General features: G+C 40.7%; 1 protein-coding gene across 1 annotated transcript; it reads right to left on the reverse strand.

Moving 5' to 3' along the window:
* Positions 1-14,170: 14,170 nt before the first annotated feature.
* LOC138365832 (protein SPT2 homolog) lies at positions 14,171-16,519 on the reverse strand. The gene is made up of 2 exons (XM_069326381.1): positions 16,489-16,519; positions 14,171-15,162 (listed from the first exon to the last, which is right to left on the reverse strand). The coding sequence occupies exons 1-2, from the start codon at positions 16,517-16,519 to the stop codon at positions 14,171-14,173; spliced, it is 1,023 nt and encodes a 340-aa protein (XP_069182482.1).
* Positions 16,520-22,311: the final 5,792 nt, after the last annotated feature.

Below are 22,311 nucleotides of genomic sequence, written 5' to 3' on the forward strand. Positions count from 1 at the left end.
AGCTAGTATTAGGGCTATGAACACCAGCCTCAGAGCACTGTGGACCACACTATTTCACATGTACTCTATGTTCATATATTTGCCATGTTGATTTTTATATAAATTCATTCTTATATTAATATTTATGATACTTTTGCCTGTATTAATCATCATACATATGTTTAAATAAATTACTAGACACTTGTTGATGTCATGTAAACAATAATTGTTCTGTACGGTCTCCGCTCCTTGATCATTTCATGTAAGAAAACGCGCAGAAGTTTGGAGGACTAACTTAAGAATCGTGTGAAATCAAAATTTTTAACTTTTACTTAATAATAATAATAATAATGATAATAATAAGTTATTTAGGAAAGTTTATACAAAGATGCAGTGTTACAAACATACTGTTGGATATTATAGATAGAGCTAGTTCATACAATATTTAAAGCCACTAATACGCAGCATTTCGGGCAATTTTAACTATTTCTTCTTGTTGATAGTAGGTGCAGTTTGTATGAAGGTTTGTCCTCTCGATGACTACACCAGTATGGATGTTGGTGAACGCGTTTATGTTGAGAATGATGTTTCAAAAGTGCTTGTTGCGTTGTGCTGTAGACAGAGGAGCGGCGACTAAAACAGAGGTGCATATATATTAGAGAGTGATGCAGAGTGCCGACATGCAGAGTGTTTCGGGCAGAGGTGCATCTCTGGCCGAAACACTGCGCGTACTATAGTGGCTTTACAAGAGTGCAGTTACTGTACTATGCTATGTATTCGCACCAACCCAATGTACCTTCTTGTATATAAATAAATAAATAAATATTAGAGGGAGACTTGCCGCACCGTGGCGGCAACAAATAAAAAATCAAACAATTAATTTGTCGACTGGAGATATTTAGCCAGTACTCTGACTATGTGATATTTTTCCTATAGCGAGGGTCACCTCCTCCTAATTAGTAATGATAAGAGGTGTTTTAAGTGGTATTTTTAAAAGGTATTTTTTAGTCTCCGTAGTGTAGTTAAGACACTCACCTGGCGTTCCGTGAGCGCTTTGTCATGGGTTCGAATCCTGGCCTGGGAGGATTTACTGGGCGCAAATCCTTAACAGTAGCCTATGTTTTACTCAATAGTAAAATGTGTACTTGGTTGTAACAACGATTCTTCGCGGCGGGGATCGTATTCCAGGGACTTGCCGGAAACGCTACACGTACTAGTGGCTGTACAAGAATGTAACAACTCTTGTATATATCTCAAAAAAAAAAGTGCGATAAATACGTGTTTGAAATTTACTCTGGCACTATGATGTCGGAAACAGTGAAGGAGTATAGTGTTCGATTGTTTCAGGCACCTGACAGTGGATGCAGAGTTCGTTAATGTCTGCTCTGTACTTAGAGCTGTGTGTTGCCAGTTTGGTGTGTCCCCGTTTTGTTGTTGTTGTTTTAGATTCAGCTACTCGGAACATAAGTTCCAAGCAGCACGGGCTATGGTGAGCCCGAAGTTGACTTACCTGGCACAGGAGTTGGACAAGTAGCATGGGCTATGGTTAGCCTGCCCCGTTTTGTGTTCAGAGAACACTACGCTACTTTTTTTTTTTTTTTTTTTTTTTTTTTTTTTTTTTTTTTTTTTTTTTTTTTTTTTTTTTGAGATATATACAGGAGTTGTTACATTCTTGTACAGCCACTAGTACGCGTAGCGTTTCGGGCAGGTCCCTGGAATACGATCCCCTGCCGCGAAGAATCGTTTTTCATCCAAGTACACATTTTACTGTTGCGTTAAACAGAGGCTTAAGGAATGTACTCTTTCATATTTGTCGCCGTGTTTAAGGGCAGCGTATACATCGAGAGGTGCATCCCGCTGCTGCTCATACCTGAATTTATTTATTTATTTATGTACAAGAAGGTACATTGTGTGTTAACAGAGAACAGAGAAATTAGGTTGATTTTACTTTCTTGTAAAGCCAATAGCACGAATAACGTTTCGGGCAAGTCCTTAACTAATAAATATATTTTAGATAATTAACAGTAAAATTGACAACAAATGTTTACAGGTACTTTACAGCTTTACTTTACAGGTACAGATAATTTTAAGTAGAATAATTACAGAAATATTTTCAAAAATTGTTTACAGGTACATTGCAAGAAAGTATGTTGACCAGACCACACACTAGAAGGTGAATACGACGACGTTTCGGTCCGTCCTGGACCATTCTCAAGTCGATTGTGATGAGGATGATTGATAAAGATTAAGACACCCAAAAGGTGGCACGGGCATGAATAGCCCGTAAGTGGTGGCTCTTTTGATTAGAATCCCTAACATGACAAAAGAGAGCATTGTTAGTGTCTGCAGACTTAACACTTCTCTTGTGTTCTTTAAGTCTGTCATTCAGTGTACGGCCAGTTTCGCCAAAGTATTGGAGAGGACAAGACGAACAGGAAATAGAGTAGACACCAGCAGCATTAGAGGCAGGAGGAGCAGTGTGAACTAGATTGCTATGAAGTGTGTTAGTTTGTCGAAAGGCGAGCTTTATGTCAAGAGGACGAAAGGTATTGGTAAAAGTTTTGAGTTCAGATATGAAGGGAAGGCATAGTACAGTGCTTCTAGTGTTGGAAGCAGGTTTAGGATGAAAGAAATTTCGTTTAGCTTGAGAGTAGGCACAGTTGATGAAATGCAAAGGGTAACCAAGGCGAGAGAATGATTTGTAGGTAAAGGCAAGTTCAGAATCAAGAAACTGAGGGTCGCTGAGGCGTGGAGCGCGGAGGAAGAGAGAGACGAGGACACTTTTCTTAATAGAAGGAGGATGGTAGGAAAAGAAGTGAATGTACATGCCACTATGCATGGGTTTGCGGTAGACAAAGAAAGAGAACCCGGATACAGCGCTGTGAACGTGAACGTCAAGAAAAGGAAGAAGGGAATTACATTCCCACTCAACTTTGAAATGGATAGAAGGAGCCAGATTGTTAAGAGAGGCGAGGAAAGGCTGGAAAAGACTAAGGTCATGAGGCCATAAAGCAAAAATGTCATCAACATAGCGAAACCAGAGAGAGAGACGAGTATCAATAGAAGGAAAAAGAACAGTTTCGAAGTATTCCATGTAGAAATTAGCAAGAACAGGGGAGAGAGGGGAACCCATAGCGTCACCGAAAGTTTGAGTGTAATATTTACCGTTGAAAGAGAAAGAGTTAGAGTCAACACAGTCTAATGAGATCGAGGAAAACGTCAGTGGGAAGCGGGAGAGGAAGAAGGCCCTCAGACGCCTTCTGTCTAAGGAAAGAGAGAACGTCATCGAGCGGAACATTAGTGAACTGAGAGTCGACATCAAGACTAAGCATCTTACAAAAGGGTTGCAGGCGCAGTCTTTCTATGAAGTCCTGAGACAAGATGGCTTGAGGTAGTTTGCAGAGGTTGAACCCCAAGCACAGATACTATAAGTAAGATAGGGATAGATAAGTGCATAATAGAGTGAGAGAAGAACAGTGTAGGGTACATAATATCTGATCTTAGAGAGTATACCAACTGTTTTAGAAACTTTTTTAGTTATGTGTTGTATGTGGTTGCTGAAGTTGAGTCTCTTGTCTAGGTATAGGCCAAGGAACTTTCCATCATTTTTATTGCTAATGTTTACATTATCTATCTGAAGCTGAATTGCATATGTTGATTTGCTTCCAAATAAGATGTAGTAGGTCTTTTTTATGTTTAGTGTAAGTTTGTTGGTTGAAATCCACAAGTGGACTTTTTTTAAATTCATTGTTTACAACATTATTTAATACGAGTGGGTTGGGGTCAGAGTAGATGAGAGTAGTATCATCAGCAAACAATATAGGCTTAAGCATGTTAGAAACATTAGGCAGATCATTGATGTATATATGGAACAGGAGAGGTCCTAGAATCCTGCCCTGTGGCACCCCTGCAGTTAGTGGTAGAATAGGAAAGGTTATATCATTGATGGCTACATATTGGTGTCTGTCACTAAGATAGGATCGGATATAGTTCAGGGCAAGGCCTCGGATTCTATAATGGTGGAGTTAAAGTAAGAGATAGTTATGGTTAATAGTATCGAAAGCCTTTCTCAGGTCAATGAAGAGTCCAATCGGAAACTCACTTTCATGTGCTGAGTAGATTAATCTGAATCTAAATCGTTTATATATTATGCATAACAGAGATCCCAGGACAGAGCCTTGAGGCACTCCACTTACAACATTTTCCCAGTCTGACTTTGACTATTTTTTCCTTTGACCCCATTTATACTAACTTTGTTTCCTTTAGTATAGCCATGGCTTAATTCAGCTTAATATAGCACCCCCAATATCATGAGCCTCTATCTTAATAATCAGTCTTTCATGTGGCACTGCATCAAAAGCTTTGCTAAAGTCTAGGTACACAACATCATAAACTTTACCACTATCGAATGCCTCAATTATGCTGGAATAAAATGATAGCAAATTTGTTAAACATGGACGGCCATTTGTAAATCCATGTTGTGAGTCATTTAATAATTTATGTTTTTCAAGATGAAGAGAGATGGTATTTGCAGTTACCGATTCAAGTAACTTTCCAACAATAGACGTTAAGTTAATTGCCCGATAGTTTGACGCAAGTGATCTATCTCCTTTCGTGAAAATTGGAACCAAATTAACAACCATCCATGACTCTGCCTGACTAATAATATATTAAATATGGTAGACAATGGCTCGCAAAGCTCCTTTTTGCATTCATTAAGCACCCTGGCAAACACTTCATCCGGCCCTGGGGATTTGTTTTTCTTGAGTTTCACTAATTGTTTAATAACATCCTCCCTGGTAACTGCAAAACTAGTCAATCTGTCCTCTTCCCCACCCTCATAGACTTGTTTGGCTGAAGACATATTGCTAAATTCCTCTTTAGTAAATACAGAGATAAAATATTTATTAAAAATACTGCTCATCTCTTCATCGTTATCAGTTATCTGACCTGTCACAGTTTTTAATGGACCTATCCTTTCCCTAATTTGTGTTCGATGTAATTGAAAAACCCTTTAGTATTTGTCTTTGCTTGGCCTGCTATGTAAATTTCATAGTTTCGTTTTGCTCTCCTTATCTAATGTTTAACATTTCTAACCAGTTGGATGAATTCTTGTTCTAAACTGATTTCCCCATTCTTTATCCTTTTGTACCATGTTTGCTCTCTACCTATTAGGTTTTTCAGATGTATTGGTATAACTACGTTCCTGTGCTTTGCTAGAATATTTTTAAATAAGTTATATTTTGAATCCACATCAAAATCCCTTTTTACGTCACCCATCGCTGGGTTCACGTCTCGCTCCAAGACCGGCCCACCCCATATGCACAAGACTTTCCAATCTATTTCACCCCAAAAAATTTCTTAGGCTATTAAAATCAGCTTTTCAAAAATCTTGCACTTTAACAGAATTTTTCCCTACAAATCTATTCCATTCTATACTAAATCTGATTTCTTTGTGGCCATAGTTCCCTAGCTCACTCCCTATTTTGATGTCATTAATTTGTGTTTCCCCTGATAGTTAACACTAAGTCTAAAATATTATTTTCCCGCGTTGGTTCCTTAATGTGTTGCGTAAGAAAGCAACCGTCAATTAATTGTAGAAAATCTTCTGCCTCATTATTCCCTGTTCTGTTAAACCAATTTATTCCACTAAAATTAGTCACCCATGACACAAATACTGTTAGTCCTAGATGCTCTAGATATTTCATTCCATAGATGATTTGTTTCCATTCCGTTTAAGTTTGGTGGCCTGTATGTAACTTCTATTAAAAGATTATTTGCTTTTTCGTTTAATTCTAGCCAAATAGTTTATGTGTGTGGCTCTGTATGGATTTCCTCTTTGAGACAATATTTCATATTTTCCCTAACATATATGGCTATTCCCGCTCCTCGTTTAATATATCTATCTGTGTGAAATAGTTAAAATCCATTTATTTGATATTCAGCTAATAGTTCTCTATTTTCTACATTCATCTACGTTTCAGTAAATGCAATAATATCTGTTTTTTCCGTGTAGACAAGAGCATTTAAATAATTTATTTTGTTTCTTAGACTCCTACTGTTCGTGTAATATACCTTAGGTGACTTGTTATTTTGAGGCCCTTCCCCGATCATTTTGCCAATTTGTTTTCCTAACAAACACCTACTTCTATTACCTCCCCTCTCCATATCAATTCCCAAACCCCTATTTGCTAACAATTTAAACCCAAACAAACCCCTCCTTCCACAAGTTCCAACGAGTTGACAACAGCAACAACCTCAGCCCTGGATAAATGCACCCCATCCCGAGCATACATGTCATTCCTTCCATAGAAGTGTTCCCAGTTATCAATGAAGGATATTGCATTTGATTTGCAATATTTATCAAGTCGGCAATTGATACCAAGTGCCCTCGACAGCCATTCATTTGCAACTCCCTTTCTTGGAAGAGCGCAACACATGATCGAGATTCCTCCCCTTACTCCTAATTCTTTGGCTGTCTTAAAACCTGTGTATCAGTGTCTCACTCATAACTCGTCCAACATCATTTCCACCTGCACTGATACAAATAATGGATTTGTTTCCATTTCCAGCCATAATATAATTCATGTTGTTAACAATGTCACCAATCCCTACTCCCGGATGGCAAACCCTTCTTAACCTGTTCCCCCTATCACTGGCACAAAAAGTTCTATCCAAATACCTCACTTGGGAATCTCCCACAACCAAAATTTGCTGAGGTACTTCCTTTACTTTCTGACCACTTTGAGGGACTTGCGCTCCCTTTGTTGCCTTCCCTTTCGAACGAACTGCACGCTCCCCACAGCACTCGTCCTCCACCACGGCGAATGAGTTATAAGTCCTTAGGATATCTGTAGGTGGCTTTGTCACAGTCTTCTTAAGACCCCTGTCTATTACGACATTCCAAGACGAGGTCTTTTTAATACTGGTCTTCTCCTTTGTTTCTTCATGACGTTCTTTCAGCTGTCGTAGCTCCTCCCGAGGGAATCCAACTCTTTAACAGAATAGGGGCAATTAGGTTACTTACCAGTGAAGAAATAATCGCCCCTAGAAATACAACAACTGCCGACTCACTGAGAGAGAAGCACCCTCGCAGAGTACCATGGAAACCTACTGCTCGGGACACAAATGTCCCAGACATGGGACCTCTATTCCTCCAAGCGTCAGAGGTATACAAAACCATCATGTCATTTCCACCAGGCTCAGTAGGGGGATACACTGGAGTAAGACCTCAGCACCTCAAGGAGATGACAAACCCAGTTCTCGGCGAAGTTGCCGAGACACTACTGTCAGAGGTCACGAAGTTTGTCAACGACTGCCTCTCCTGGTTAATCCCAGATATAATTAAACCTTTCTTCTTCGGGACATCCCTTTGTGCCCTTAAGAAGAAGGATGGTGGAGTCCGACCCATTGCCGTGGGTAACACACTTCAGTGCCTTGTTGCTAGGGCAGCTGTCAGAAAAATTAGCATAGACGCTGCAACGATGCTTAGACCCCATCAACTAGGCTTTGGTGTCCCCCATGGCTGTGAAGCAGCAGCTCATGCAGCGCGAGCCTATATTAAGCACCTCCCAAAAAATAAGGCATTAATTAAATTAGACTTTAAAAATGACTTTAACCAAGTAAAAAGGGATGTGGTACTGGAAGCAGTTCGAACAAGCTTTCCTTGCCTGCTTCCATTCGTTTCAGCAGGGTACAGTAGGGAATCGACACTGTTGTTTGGGGAACATGAAGTTGTTTCCGCAGAAGGTGCCCAGCAGAGAGACCCACTTACCCCTTTCCTTTTCTGCATGGCAGCTAAAGAGGTCACAAGCAGGTTGTCCAGCAAATTCAACATCTGGTTCCTGGACGATGGCACCCTGGCAGGGACACAGGAATCCCTGCCAGGAGATCTACAGCTGGTGAAATCGAAGGGAGAGGAGCTAGGCCTTACCCTAAACCCATCAAAGTGTGAAATCATCTCATCCAGCCAACCAATTATAGATGCAGTACGAACCTTATTGCCAGGAGCCCCAGTGATCGCTCCCACCGACAGTGTGCTGCTAGGGGCACCTCTGGGCTCAAACGTAATTGAGATAGTCCTCGAAGAAAAGCTGAACGACCCGAGGAGGACGGAGGAAAGAATTGGAGCTTTGGATGCTCACGATGCTTTGTACCTTCTTACAAGGTGCCTGACTTTGCCCAGACTTACCTATTTCCTTAGGTGTGCTCCTTCCTTGGACAGCCCAAAATTAACGGAATACGACTCACTCCTAAAGTCAATAACTCTGAAAGTGTTAAACCTCTCCCTGCAAGATGACCAGTGGACCCAAGCAACGCTCCCAGTTAGACTCGGAGGTATAGGTATTCGCAAGGTGACACAGTTAGCATTGCCGGCATTCTTATCCTCGACCAGTGCTACAAGTGAATTAGTGAATGAAATACTACCAGATTACCTAAGGAACATTGGGATTCGTGATCTCAAATTTGCGGAGGGAGCCGGTCAGTGGGACACTCTTGCCAATTCACACCCTCGACCAACTTTTACAAACGACGGTAAACAGGCCAAATGGGATAGCCCCATAGTGGAGAACATCGCCAAAGCATTGCTGGAGGCAGCTTCTGAGAAGGACAGAGCGCGTCTTCTAGCTGTGCAAGCTCCCCATGCCGGGGACTTCCTGTTGGCAGTCCCTAATTCCGCCTTGGGCACCCGCCTGGACCATCGGGCCCTAAGTATTGGTGTTGCTCTGCACCTTGCCGCCCCTATCTCCACCGAGCACCGGTGTATTTGGGGCCATGCACGGGCAGACCAATACGGCAGCCATCGTCTCATCTGTCATAAGACACAGAAGAAGACTGCCAGACATGAAGCAGTCAATGACATCATCAAGAGAAGTTTGGCTACAGCTGGGTGTCCAGCACAAAGGGAACCTCAGTTGTGCAGACCTGACAACAGCCAAAAACGCCCAGATGGAGTCACCCTGCAGCCATGGAGGGAAGGTAAACAGATCGTATAGGATTACACATGTGCTTCCACATTGGCTGATACCTATCTACGTTACAGCTCAGTGGAGGGAGGTTGGGCAGCCACCTTCAGGGAGACCCAGAAAATCAACAAGTACAGAGACTTAGAACGTTGTTACAGGTTCGTGCCGATAGGCTCTGAGACTCTGGGCGCCTGGGGTAAATGTGCACTTAAGTTCTTAAAGGAGGTGGGCATGGAACTCATTGGGGAAAACTAGAGACCCACGAGCGGCCAGTTCCCTATTCCAGCGCCTCAGTGTTGCAGTTCAGAGGGGAAATGCGTGCTGAATCCTGGGTACGCACCCAACTTCCGAGGAGCTGGACGAGGTATTCGAACGATGATTGTTTTATATATATATATATATATATATATATATATATATATATATATATATATATATATATATATATATATATATATATATATATTGTGACGGTAACGCGTTGGTGTTCGGCTGTTCAAAAGCTAGGGGTATGGCCTCGTCACATATAGAAAAAAAAATAGAAAATCTGGAACTTCGTTTGTGGTAAGGTAAGGAGAAGACACACAAAACAAGTAAATTTTAACAATGAAATTTTAATTACGTTAAAAAAGCAAAACATGAATAAAATGGACATACAAATTCGTATAATAAAATCAATCAAACAAAGTAATAAGAATAATCAAATGGCAAAATGAAAAGTTACGTTAAGACAAGTGAGCAAATAACAAGTATATGATAAACTAAGTAAATAGGTGCCCGAATATTGGCTTCAAGCTATCACTCTTAGTACACGTAAGCCTGGGGCTTAGTCTACCAACGAGACGTGTTAACTTGTCGAAAGCACGGGATATTCTGAAGACTGAGGTCGTGGCGGCCCCAGACATCAAGTAGTATGGTGGGTAGAGTGCAGTTGCAGCTGGACCTGCAGCCAATCAGCGAGGAGCCGGCGACAAGACAGGTAGTTTGGTGGTTCGAGGTGGAGCAGGTGTTCCTGGCTGCATACGTTTTGCTCTCTGGCAAACCTTGGAGATGTTGTTGTCGTTGTTGGATATTTCATCCATACTAGTTTTATATAGATGTATGTATCGACGAACTTTGGAGGGAAGAGCAGGCTCAATCTCTTGAAGGAGATTATCGTCACAATATATATATATATATATATATATATATATATATATATATATATATATATATATATATATATATATATATATATATATATATATATATATATATATATATATATATATATATATATATACCTAGTAGCCAGAACGCACTTCTCAGCCTACTATGCAAGGCCCGATTTGCCTAATAAGCCAAGGTGGCATATATATATATATATATATATATATATATATATATATATATATATATATATATATATATATGCCACCTTGTTGGCCAGTGTTCGAGTCCCCTGGTGGGTTGAGTGTCTAAAAAGTTATAAACTTCAGCTACTGGAATAGGGTAGTCTGTGCATTAAGCATTTGGCACTGAGTTTTCCCATATAACAGGAACCGATGAAAGAGCATCAGAGGTCCCACACTATCTCATTGCCTGGGAGAGGATTGGAGTTCTGGTTGGTTAAATACCCCAGAATTCCTACCTCTCTTAATGGCTTTGAAGTATGGTGTAGTGGATACAGCATGCAACTGCCACCTTGTTGGCCAGTGTTCGAGTCCCCTGGTGGGTTGAGTGTCTAAAAAGATATATATATATATATATATATATATATATATATATATATATATATATATATATATATATATATATATATATATATATATATATATATATATATATATATCGTGTGTATATCACGAAAATAAACACGTGATTAAGAATGTGACAATGTCAGACCACGGAGGAAAAATGAAACAGGAAATTTCCTTAAGTACTTAAGTATATTAAATACATCTTCAGAAGGTCATTTTACAGATTTACAGATATTCCTTCCTGCCTATTTATACCCATCACTCGATCTGTAAAATGACCTTCTGAAGATGTATTTAATATACGAAAGTACTTAAGGAAATTTCCTGTTTCATTTTTCCTCCGTGGACCAATATATATATATATATATATATATATATATATATATATATATATATATATATATATATATATATATATATATATATATATATATATATATATATATATATATATATATATATATATATATATATATATATATATATATATATATATATATATATATATATATATATATATATATTGTGACGGTAACGCGTTGGTGTTCGGCTGTTCAAAGCTAGGGGTATGGCCTCGTCACATAGAATAAAAAAAAAATAGAAAATCTGGAACTTCGTCTGTGGTAAGGTAAGGAGAAGACACACAAAACACAAGTAAATTTTAACAATGGAATTTTAATTACGTTAAAGAAAGCAAAACATGAATAAAATGGACATACAAATTCGTATAATAAAATCAATCAATCAAAATAATAGAATAATTAAATGACAAAATGAAAAGTTACGTTAAGACAAGTGAGTAATAACAAGCTGTGCAATATACAATAAAATGAGAGGTGCAGGAATATTGGCTTTAAGCTATCACCTCTCTTAGTACACGTAAGCCACAGCTTAGTCTACCAAGAAGACGTGTTAACCGTATGAAAGCACTGAATATTCTGAAGACTGAGGTCGTGGCGGCCCCAGACATCAAGTAGTATGGTGGGTGGAGTGCAGTTGCAGCTAGACCCGCGGCCAATCAGCGAGGAGCCGGCGACAAGACAGGTAGTTTGGCGGTTTGAGGTGGAGCAAGTGTTCCTGGCTGCATACGTTTTGCGCTCTGGCAAACCTTGCTGGTGTTGTCGTTGTTGGATTTTTCTTCCATACTTGTTTTATATAGATGTTTATGTCGACGTCTTTTGGAGGGAAGAGCAGGCTCAATCTCTTGAAGGAGATTATCGTCACAATATATATATATATATATGTCTCATTGAATATGACCTCATATTCTGCATTTACTATCTTCTGATTTAGGGCTTCTATCCCTCTAACTATTTTCTTAGCATCAGGGCTTAGTTGAAATAGGAGTTCTCCAAAACTCATTTTCGTAATTTCAAGGTGAAGAAAAGAAGTGAATTTCTATAGAATGTATTACACTTATTTATACAATTTGGCACAACGTTTCGAACCTCCATTGTTCATTCTTAAGTGAAAAGAAGATAAATAACAGTCTGCCATTCTTGGATGTACTAATAACAAAAACAGGAACCTCTTTAAGCACCAACGTATATACTAAGCCCACCAACATAGGATTATGCCTGAACGGTAGAAGTGAGTGCCCCCAAAGATACAAAGCCAGTGTTCTCAATGTTTATATTCGTCGAGCGCTTACCCACTGCTCTGAATGGAGCAACGTGAGTAGAGAGTTTGAAAGAGTAACTCAGGTATTGGTGAACAACGGATATAGCAACGTGGAAATAAACTTTGCTATAAGAAGACACTTGGACCGTTGGTATAATCCTGAACCTAGAACAGAAACCACAATACCTCCAATAAAATTATATTACAAATCAACCATGCACAGTGAACATATAAAAGAGGAAAGAATAATGAAAGAAATAATCCGTAAAGGAGTAAAAAGCATTACTCCTAACCAAAACATAAACCTGATAATATTCTACAAAACCAAGAAGACTTCCGAACTTCTTATCAAAAAACAGCCCGAAGCCGACGGAGAACCCTCTACAGCAGTCAAGCGTTGTATACATGTACACTTGCCCCCACGAAGGATGTAACCTTCAATCTAAGTACATAGGTATGACGTCGACCAAGCTGACGAGGCGTTTGACATGCCATCTTCAATCCGGTGCCCCCAGGAATCACATGAGACAAGCCCAGGACATCACCCTAACAAGAGAAATGTTGAACAAAAATACCTGTATAATAGACAAAACCCAAGATGCAAGAAGATTACAAATTCTTGAAGCAATTCACATAAGAATAGAACAACCTACCATGAACACCCAAATCACAGAACTATTTACTCTACCCACCATGAGAGTAAGGACAAGACCAGAACATAACGATGCCAACACAGAAGACACTGTTCAACATAACAGGCCAATTACACTTGATTAATCTTTGTATGTGGATAGCAGCTGCCTCGTATGGGCCAATAAGCCTTCTGCAGTTACCTCTATTCTTATGTTCTTATGTTTCACCCCCCCCCCCCCTTTATCCCTTATGTATCCCCCCATGTTTTCACCTTTATTGTCTTATCACCTGACCCAGTGCGGGTATAAAATCAACCAAACCTGAAAATTCTCTTCACTTGAGAATGAACCATGGAGGTTCGAAACGTTGTGCAAATTGTATAAATAAGTGTAATACATTCTATAGTAATTCACTTCTTTTCTTCACCTTGAAATTACGAAAATGAGTTTTAGAGAACTCCTCTTTCAGCTAAGCCCTGATGCTAAGAAAATAGTTAGAGGGATAGAAGCCCTAAATCAGAAGATAGTAAATACAGAATATGCGGTCATATTCAATGAGACATGTTTAAAAGAAAACCTGCTGCCAGTATACACCAATATATCTATCCATCTATACATATATATATATATATATATATATATATATATATATATATATATATATATATATATATATATATATATATATATATATATATATATATATATATATATGTCGTACCTAGTAGCCAGAACTCACTTTTTGGCCTACTATTCAAGGCCCGATTTGCCTAATAAGCCAAGTTTTCCTGAATTAATATATTTATTCTAATTTTTTTCTTATGAAATGATAAAGCTACCCATTTCATTATGTATGAGGTAAAAATTTTTTTATTGAAGTTAAAATTAACGTAGATATATGACCGAACCTAACCAACCCTACCTAACCTAACCTAACCTATCTTTATAGGTTAGGTTTCGTTAGGTAGCCGAAAAAGTTAGGTTAGGTTAGGTTAGGTAGGTTAGGTAGTCGAAAACCAATTAATTCATGAAAACTTGGCTTATTAGGCAAATTGGGCCTTGCATAGTAGGCTGAGAAGTGCGTTCTGGCTACTAGGTACGACATATATATATATATATATATATATATATGTTTGTAACCTGATACGTGAAAAACACACTACACACTAACACAATTACTCTAACTACATAAGATATGCACTAACCACACAGCACACTAACACAACTGCACTAACTACATAAGAAATTCAATATCCAAACTACAGACTAATGATGTGTGGCCACTCCCCGGTTCTGCCAGCGATGGGCCAGCCCCTGATGTAGTGTGGGAACTTCCCGGTTCTGCCAGCGATGGGCCAGCCCCTGATGTAGTGTGGCCACTCCCCGGTTCTGCCAGCGATGGGCCAGCCTCTGATGTAGTGTGACCACTCCCCGGTTCTGCCAGCGATGGGCCAGCCTCTGATGTAGTGTGACCACTCCCCGGTTCTGCCAGCGATGGGCCAGCCCCTGATGTAGTGTGGCCACTCCCCGGTTCTGCCAGCGATGGGCCAGCCCCTGATGTAGTGTGGCCACTCCCCGGTTCTGCCAGCGATGGGCCAGCCTCTGATGTAGTGTGGCCACTCCCCGGTTCTGCCAGCGGTGGGCCAGCCTCTGATGTAGTGTGGCCACTCCCCGGTTCTGCCAGCGATGGGCCAGCCTCTGATGTAGTGTGGCCACTCCCCGGTTTTGCCAGCGATGGGCCAGCCTCTGATGTAGTGTGGCCACGCCCCGGTTCTGCCAGCGATGGACCAGCCTCTGATGTAGTGTGGCCACTCCCCGGTTCTGCCAGCGGTGGACCAGCCTCTGATGTAGTGTGGCCACTCCCCGGTTCTGCCAGCGGTGGACCAGCCCCTGATGTAGTGTGGCCACTCCCCGGTTCTGCCAGCGGTGGACCAGCCCCTGATGTAGTGTGGCAACTTCCCGGTTCTGCCAGCGGTGGACCAGCCCCTGATGTAGTGTGGCCACTCCCCGGTTCTGCCAGCGGTGGACCAGCCCCTGATGTAGTGTGGCAACTCCCCGGTTCTGCCAGCGGTGGACCAGCCCCTGATGTAGTGTGGCCACTCCCCGGTTCTGCCAGCGGTGGACCAGCCCCTGATGTAGTGTGGCCACTCCCCGGTTCTGCCAGCGGTGGACCAGCCCCTGATGTAGTGTGGCCACTCCCCAGATCTGCCAGCGGTGGACCAGTCCCTGATGTAGAGTGCCTAAATCGACTAGTATACGCACAGCGTTTCCGGCAATTTCATTGAAACTTTTAAAATACTAAACAATTTGGAGGATGTTGACCCAGAAAATTTCCTCAAATGGTCGGAAGTAACTCAAACTAGGAATAATTGTGTCAAGCTCAGCTAGCAACAATGTAGGACTGAGAATAGGAGATGCTTTTTCACCCACATGGTTATAAACTCATGGAGTCTACACGCCGAAGCCGTAAATGCAAAACTGTTAAAATTTAAAGTACAAATGGATTTTTTTTTTAAATTTACTCATCAGTGCTGTCTAAAATAATTAGGAGAATCAAAATAAAATACTACGAAAATAAATTCACCCAAATTAAGGGCAACATTAAGAAAACATGGAGCACTATTTCCCATATATTGGGATTAAAAAATTGTTACAATAAAAAAACAATACTCCTATCCAATTATGACGGTTTGCTTTCAGTCTCTGATACTGCTATTGAATTCCATAGATTCTTCTCATCCAATAGGACATCCCTTGCTAATGATATTCCATCCTCCTATACTAATGTCAAGAACTACCTTACAGGTAACTATCCAGAAGCTCTGTACCTAATGCCTGCTAACTCTACTGATGTTAATGAGATAATCCTTTCCCTTAAAACAAAGTCTAGAGCCCTTGCTGAGATACCAACTCTAATTTACAAAAAAATCATCCAGAATTTTAGCTCCTGCCATTGCATTGCTCTATAACAAGTCACTTTAACTCGAAACTTTTCGGGATATTCTTAAAAAAGCGAGAGTAACCCTTGTCCATAAATGTGGTGATCTCACTGATGTCAACAACTTCAGACCTATATCAATTCTGCCAAACTTGTCAAAAATATGTGAAAAACTAATCTATAAACAGCTTTACTCTTATCTAGCCAAATTCAATATACTTAACTCTTGCCAATATGGCTCCAGACCCCCCAAAAATACTAACGATGTATTTATTATTATGAATAATTTGATACATGCAGCTCTTGATAAGAATGAATTCCCTGTTGGGTTATTTGTTGACCTACGTAACGCTTTTGACACTGTCAACACCAAAACCTTCTTCTGGAATTACATCATTATGGAGTCAGAGGTCACTCCCTCCAATATCTTCAGTCAATAGCCTGGAGCCTGTCAATAGAGTACCTTATTGACAGGCTCCAGTATGTTTCTGTGACTAATTCCATATCTCCCACCCTACCCATCAACATTGGTGTTCCCCAGGGCAGCATACTTGGCCCTCTCCTATTTCTCATAAACATTAATGACCTTCCGCATGCCTCTCAGCACTTCAAACCAATTCTATTTGCTGATGACACAATCTTCATTTTCTCCAGTCCTGACCCTCTTGCTCTTAATGTCACAGTGAATACTGGACTAAATAAAATCCATCTTTGCCTAACTGCTAACAAACTATCCCTTAACATTGACAAAACTTTCTATGTTTTGTTTGGTAGTAAATCCTCAAATCAAATTAATTTAAGAATGAACAATGTACAAATTAGTAATAGAGTAGATGACAAATTCCTTGGTGTTCTCATCGATAACAAGCTGAATTTCTAGGGACACATTCTAAATATATAAAAAAAAGTTTCTAAAACTGTTGGCATTCTTTCTAAGATCAGATATTATGTACCACGCCCTGCCCTGGTGACGCTCTATTACTCTCTCATCTATCCTTATCTCAATTATGGTATTTGTGCTTGGGGTTCTACTCTACACAAAATCATTTACGTCCTCTAATTACTCAACACAAAGCTGCTATTAGAACAATATCTTACTCTGGCCCCAGAGAGCACTCTGCATTCTTACTCAAATCTTTGAATATGTTAGATATTAAGTCACTGCACATTCTCTCATGTGTACTCTATATATTTAAAACTCTGAACTGCAATGTCAATCCTGACCTTAAAAGTGTCCTAAAAGGTTGTAACAGAATCCATGGGCACCACACCAGAAACAAATACCTATTTAATATTTCAAGAGTGCGACCTAACCAAACTAGAAATGCTGTACAACTCAAGGGACCCAGAATGTGGAATGACCTCGCTAATCATATCAAAGGCTGTACCTCTCTCAACCAGTTTAAGAGTAGAACTAAGTACTACATAATTAACTCCATGTAACCTACCTTTCCGCCTAAATGTCTAAATGAGTCCCTTGTCTTGCTATTCTAAACAATGCTGTTTGTTGACCAAATTGTACAATCGCTGATTTTTGCCATGTTTCCCCCCTTTTTTTCCTTTTTTTTTATTCCTTTTTTCAACACAATTTATACTTTACTCCCAATTACTATTAATTTAAGTTTTCGTCCAAGTCTATTTTCCTCCACACCTTGCCCGAAACGCTATGCGTATTAGTGGCTTTAGCGTTTCATGGCCCTAGAACAGGCAAACAGGGGGGTTGAAGACAGGGGCGCGAATGCAGAAATCTTGAGGTAGGAACTGGAGATAAGTCGAAGAAGGGGGGAGGAAAGCCGGTGGCCCAACCACTGTGGGTGAGAATTGCAGCTGATGCTGTGGTTTGGTGGTAGGGTGGAATTTCCATAGTTGCTCGCTGATGAGTTGTGCAGGAGGTCGGGCTTCTCGTTTCGGTGTTCTATACTGTATGTCGTCGGTGTTCTACTGTTTATCTGATTTTCTCAGGCGCAGATCGTCGGTGTTCTTCTTCTTCCCGGGCTTCTTGGCCGGTCTGTGGGTCTTGCTTCGCGTTGACATATCGCTGTCGTTGGAGGTCGTGTTCAGCAGGGAATCTTCAGTTGTGTAGGGGTGCTTCCGTGGAGGTGTTGGTGTTCCCACCGAGACGTCCTCATCCGATGAGTCGGCTGACTCAGAAGCGGAGGCGGTGGATCTTGAGGGATGAGTCCTTGCACGTTGAGTCTCCATGGGGCCCTGCAGCCGATGTAGATCGCTCAGATGGTTCGCACGTGAGAGGTGGAACTGTTGCAGTTGTCATCGGAGGAGCCGTCGGCGTCTGGGTGGCTTGTGATGCTGTTGCAGGAGGAGCAGGCATTGTAGCTGCTGACAGTAGATCTGTCAGCACGGCGGCGTTCGCAGGACCGGATCCGGATCGTGAGAACTTGAGGATGAAGTGGTGATGTTGTAAACTTCCTCAGGAACGTTGAAAGTTGGAAGACCATTTGCCTTGTAGAGAATATTTAGAATCCTAACATATTCCTGGGGGTTATTGCCAGCTATCATACTGGCCGCCGATGTTAATGCTTGTACTGTGTTGTACAGTGAGTGGTCGAGGTGGGCTGGAGGTGGCGCCGGCTGGCTTGATGCGTTGCTGGTTGCTTGGGAGCTGGGCCCCCAGTGTCTAGCAGTACCAGTAGTAGTTGTTTGTACTCTCGGAATCTCCGGGAAAAATGCGGCTTGGACGTTGAAATTCGGAGTTGTGGTAGTCGCTGGTTGGTTGGTTGCTTGATTGGTTGCCGCAGATGAATTGGCTTCGGCAGAAGATGAGGTTTTCTCCATGTTTTTGATGATTTCTTGTCTACGAGGACAACGAATGGAGATTGCTGGATGATCGCCCTTGCAAAGCAAACAGCACAGTGTTTTTGACTTGCAAATAGAATAGTGGTGCTTGGCTGAGCAGAGGCTGCACCTCTGAATGGGCTGTTGGCATTTGCTGGTGGAGTGGATGTACTCGTAGCACCTGAGGCACTGGTTAACGTTGAGGAAACGTTCCATCTTCACACGGAATGGGGGAACGTGGATTCCGAAGCTGTAGACCCCATTTCTGGTAGCCTGAGTAGCCGTCGCGATGGTCTCGAAAGTCAGCTTCAAGGAGCGATTTCCGTTGAAAAAGTGAGCTTCGCGGAGCCCTAAGCCCGGGTTGGATTCCCTGAAGTTGCACATGAATGCTCGAGTGTCTGCTTCATCCTGTTCCACGATCCATTGGCTGAGATCATGGATGATGACAGAGCGTGCAGCCAGGTACTGGCGTGGGAAGTTGAGATGAAGGTGTTGATGCTGAAACTCAACGCTGAAAAACAGAAGTTTGTCGACTTCCTCATCATTATAGAAGTAGAAAAGGATGTCCATGCCCTCCTGTTTGATGTCGTTGGGTATCACTCCTGCAACATCTTTCAAAGGCTGCAGGAAGGATGTCTTAGAGAACGGGTGTTCGTCCAGGGGCGTTCCCGGACCTGGTAGCGTTTGGGATGCATGGTGGACGAAGGACCTACCTCTCTCTAAGACTTAAACTTCACTGAAGATGTCCAACATCTCCACTTGGCATAGAGCCCCAAGTTAAGAGTGGGGTCTGACCATCGAGAGTAAAGAAAGTCTTGCTGCCTTAAGTTTATCCACCCGGCAGAGCTAGGTGCAAGAGAGAGAGAGCTGGAGCAGCGAGAAAACGTCCGGCCGTGGCGGTTGCAAGTTGCAGGTGATTGATTGCTGATTGATGAAGATTAAGCTACCCAAAAGGTGGCACGGGCATGAATAGCCCATAAGTGGTAGCCCTTTTGAGCCATTACCAGTATCAAGAGCTGAGGAGAAGTTGCAGGTGATCTGTGATCGTGATGTGATCTAGTGGCTTTAGGTATTGTATGAACTAGCTCCATTTATATAGCCAGCATTATGTTTGTAACTCTGCATCTATGTATGTACTTTTCCTGAATAAAATATTATTATTATTATTATTATTATTATTATTATTATTATTATTATTATTATTATTATTATAAGATTATCAAGGCGAATGGAGGACTTTCGAGAAACCGCCGGCTTCCTGTCCTGTAGTGTTAGCAGCCCTCAGGTAAAAATATACTAAATATATTATAATTCAATTATATATTCTTTAATTATTATATTAATTATTAATTAAGTAATAATAAATTATTATTAATAATTCGCGGAGAGCTGAGACGGAATTACTAACTTATCAATACGAGCTGATACTAGCTGAATCTAAAACAACAATATTAGGTCTGGGAACGACATATTAATCGACATACGTAAATGTTTATAACGAAGGAGAACTAGTGGAAATATATATTATTTAGGACGCTTTGGCATGGGCTCGTATCCTGGCCGGGGAGGATTTACTGGGCACAATTCCTTAACTGTAGCCTCTGTTTAACTCAACAGTAAAATGTGTACTTGGATGAAAAAACGATTCTTCGCGGCGGGGATCGTATTCCAGGGACCTGCCCGAAACGCTACGCGTACTAGTGGCTGTACAAGAATGTAACAACTCTTGTATATAACTCAAAAAAAAAAAAAGAAAGGACGCGAACTATTGAATAATGGAGTAAAGATTGAAAAATTTGTGGGGCCTGACGGCTGAGAGGGACAGCGCTCAGGATTTGTAGTCCTAAGGGTCCCGGCTCGATCCCCGGCGGAAGCGGAATCAAATGGGCAGATTTTCTTTCACCTTGATGCATCTGTTCATCAAGCAGTAAATAGGTACCTGGTAGTTAAACAGCTGCTTCCTGGGGATGTGTGTGTGTGTGTGTGTGAAAATTAAGATTATGGACTTGCCGGAAATGCTATGCATGCTAGTGACTGTACAGGAATGTTAGAACTCTAGTATATAAATAAGAAAATAAATATTATACAACGGTCATCCAAAGAAAACGGAACATCTAAAATTAAGCCGGTTCGTTGTCCGTGCAATAAGCAGCACTCTCATATTCCGTGTCCACCGATCCATCTGTGGAGATGTGGGCGGCTCCTGCTCCTGCAATGCTGCTCATTCGCTTTTGTATGATGCGTCTTAGGATTATTGAATCATAGGCACCCTTTTTCATCGGAAGACCTTCTCTTACTATTTTGAAGGGAGGTTCCTCCCACGGTGGGAGACAAGTGAAGTTTGGGTGTGGATGATCACCTCCTCCTTCAAGAATCATGCTTTTTAAGTTAGTTAGTTAGTTTAGTTCATTTATTATGCACCCTATACCCATCTTGTGGGCGGTAGTGGAAAGGGTTACAGGAGCACATAATGGGCTCAGGGACTGAACCCCACAATTCCTTTAGCTAAGCAAGTTACAATTTTGATGAACTAGTTACAAAATTCAGTATAAGTCGTCACATCAACAATGGGTTCGAGATCGACCACAAGTACAGTTTCTAAATTAAACAACTGCCATATGTGGAGAGCTAGTGTCACAATTGATATATTTGTCCTGCACACCGTCCCCCCATCCTGTGGGCAGCGGTGGATAGGTTACAATCACTCTTAATTACTACCTACAGTTAGCAAACTGGCGATATTTGGCTAAAATTTCTGGTAGCAGATCATTTTGAATGAAATATTGACACATCGCTGGTACATTGGTTATAGAATTGTCTCTGTGTTGAGACAGGAGATGATTTTTCACCCTGGTTATAAACACATGAAACTGCATACCCGCAAATGACAAATCTATTAAATTTGGCATTTGCATTAAATAAATTTGCAAATTTAAAAAACCAGCTGGAAAAATCATTATGGCAAATAATCTTTGACAAGCCGCCATGTTCCTGTCCTCGTCGAGACTTCTTGTGTTAGAGGCCTTTAGATAAATAAATATATGATGGGGATATGCAGGTTTAGGCAAGTCTCCGGTAAAAGTATTCACCGCGCTATGGAACACAAGTGACATCAATCAACAACATATAAGAAAGGCAACGTGTGTTTGTGTGGAATGTTTAAGGTTAAAGTATACTGCATCCTAGTGTCTGAAAACGACAACAACACATCGTCTGGTATTTTAAAAGCTGCATCGATACAAAATTGCTGTAATATAATTTTTAATTAAGTCTACCATGCATCTTTGTTTTCTTTCTAAAATTCTATACAAAATTTATATTTTTAATAATTTTTCAACAAAACGCCTTTTTATTAATAACGATAATTATATTATATGGACCTCATTAGGATTTGTTTTTAGATTATGTAAATATTTAAAAATTTATGCAATACCTACATAAAAGATTTAAATTATTTGTAAAATTAATGCTAAATTTGGTTTGTGCACTTAAAATTCATGCTTCGATCCTTCTTTTGATAATTACTAATTTTTTAAGTCTTACGAAACAATTGTGCTACATGATTGGTTTTGTAAGACTAAACATAAGCTAATAATTAAAGTGACTGCCTAAGGACTATTGCCCCGTACGAGGCAGCTCCTATT

This window comes from Procambarus clarkii, chromosome 2 (assembly GCF_040958095.1).
Source record: "Procambarus clarkii isolate CNS0578487 chromosome 2, FALCON_Pclarkii_2.0, whole genome shotgun sequence".
Taxonomy (NCBI): domain Eukaryota; kingdom Metazoa; phylum Arthropoda; class Malacostraca; order Decapoda; family Cambaridae; genus Procambarus; species Procambarus clarkii.

What these genes read in the sequence shown, in the direction of transcription:
- LOC138365832 (XM_069326381.1), bottom strand. Translation starts at nt 16,519, where the DNA reads ATGAAGATTGTGTCATCAGCAAATAGAATTG. An exon ending in GTCATCAGCAAATAGAATTG is followed by an intron (nt 15,163 to 16,488) that starts GTTTGAAGTGCT and finishes ACTCTACATCAG; the next exon opens with GGACTGGTCCACCGCTGGCA.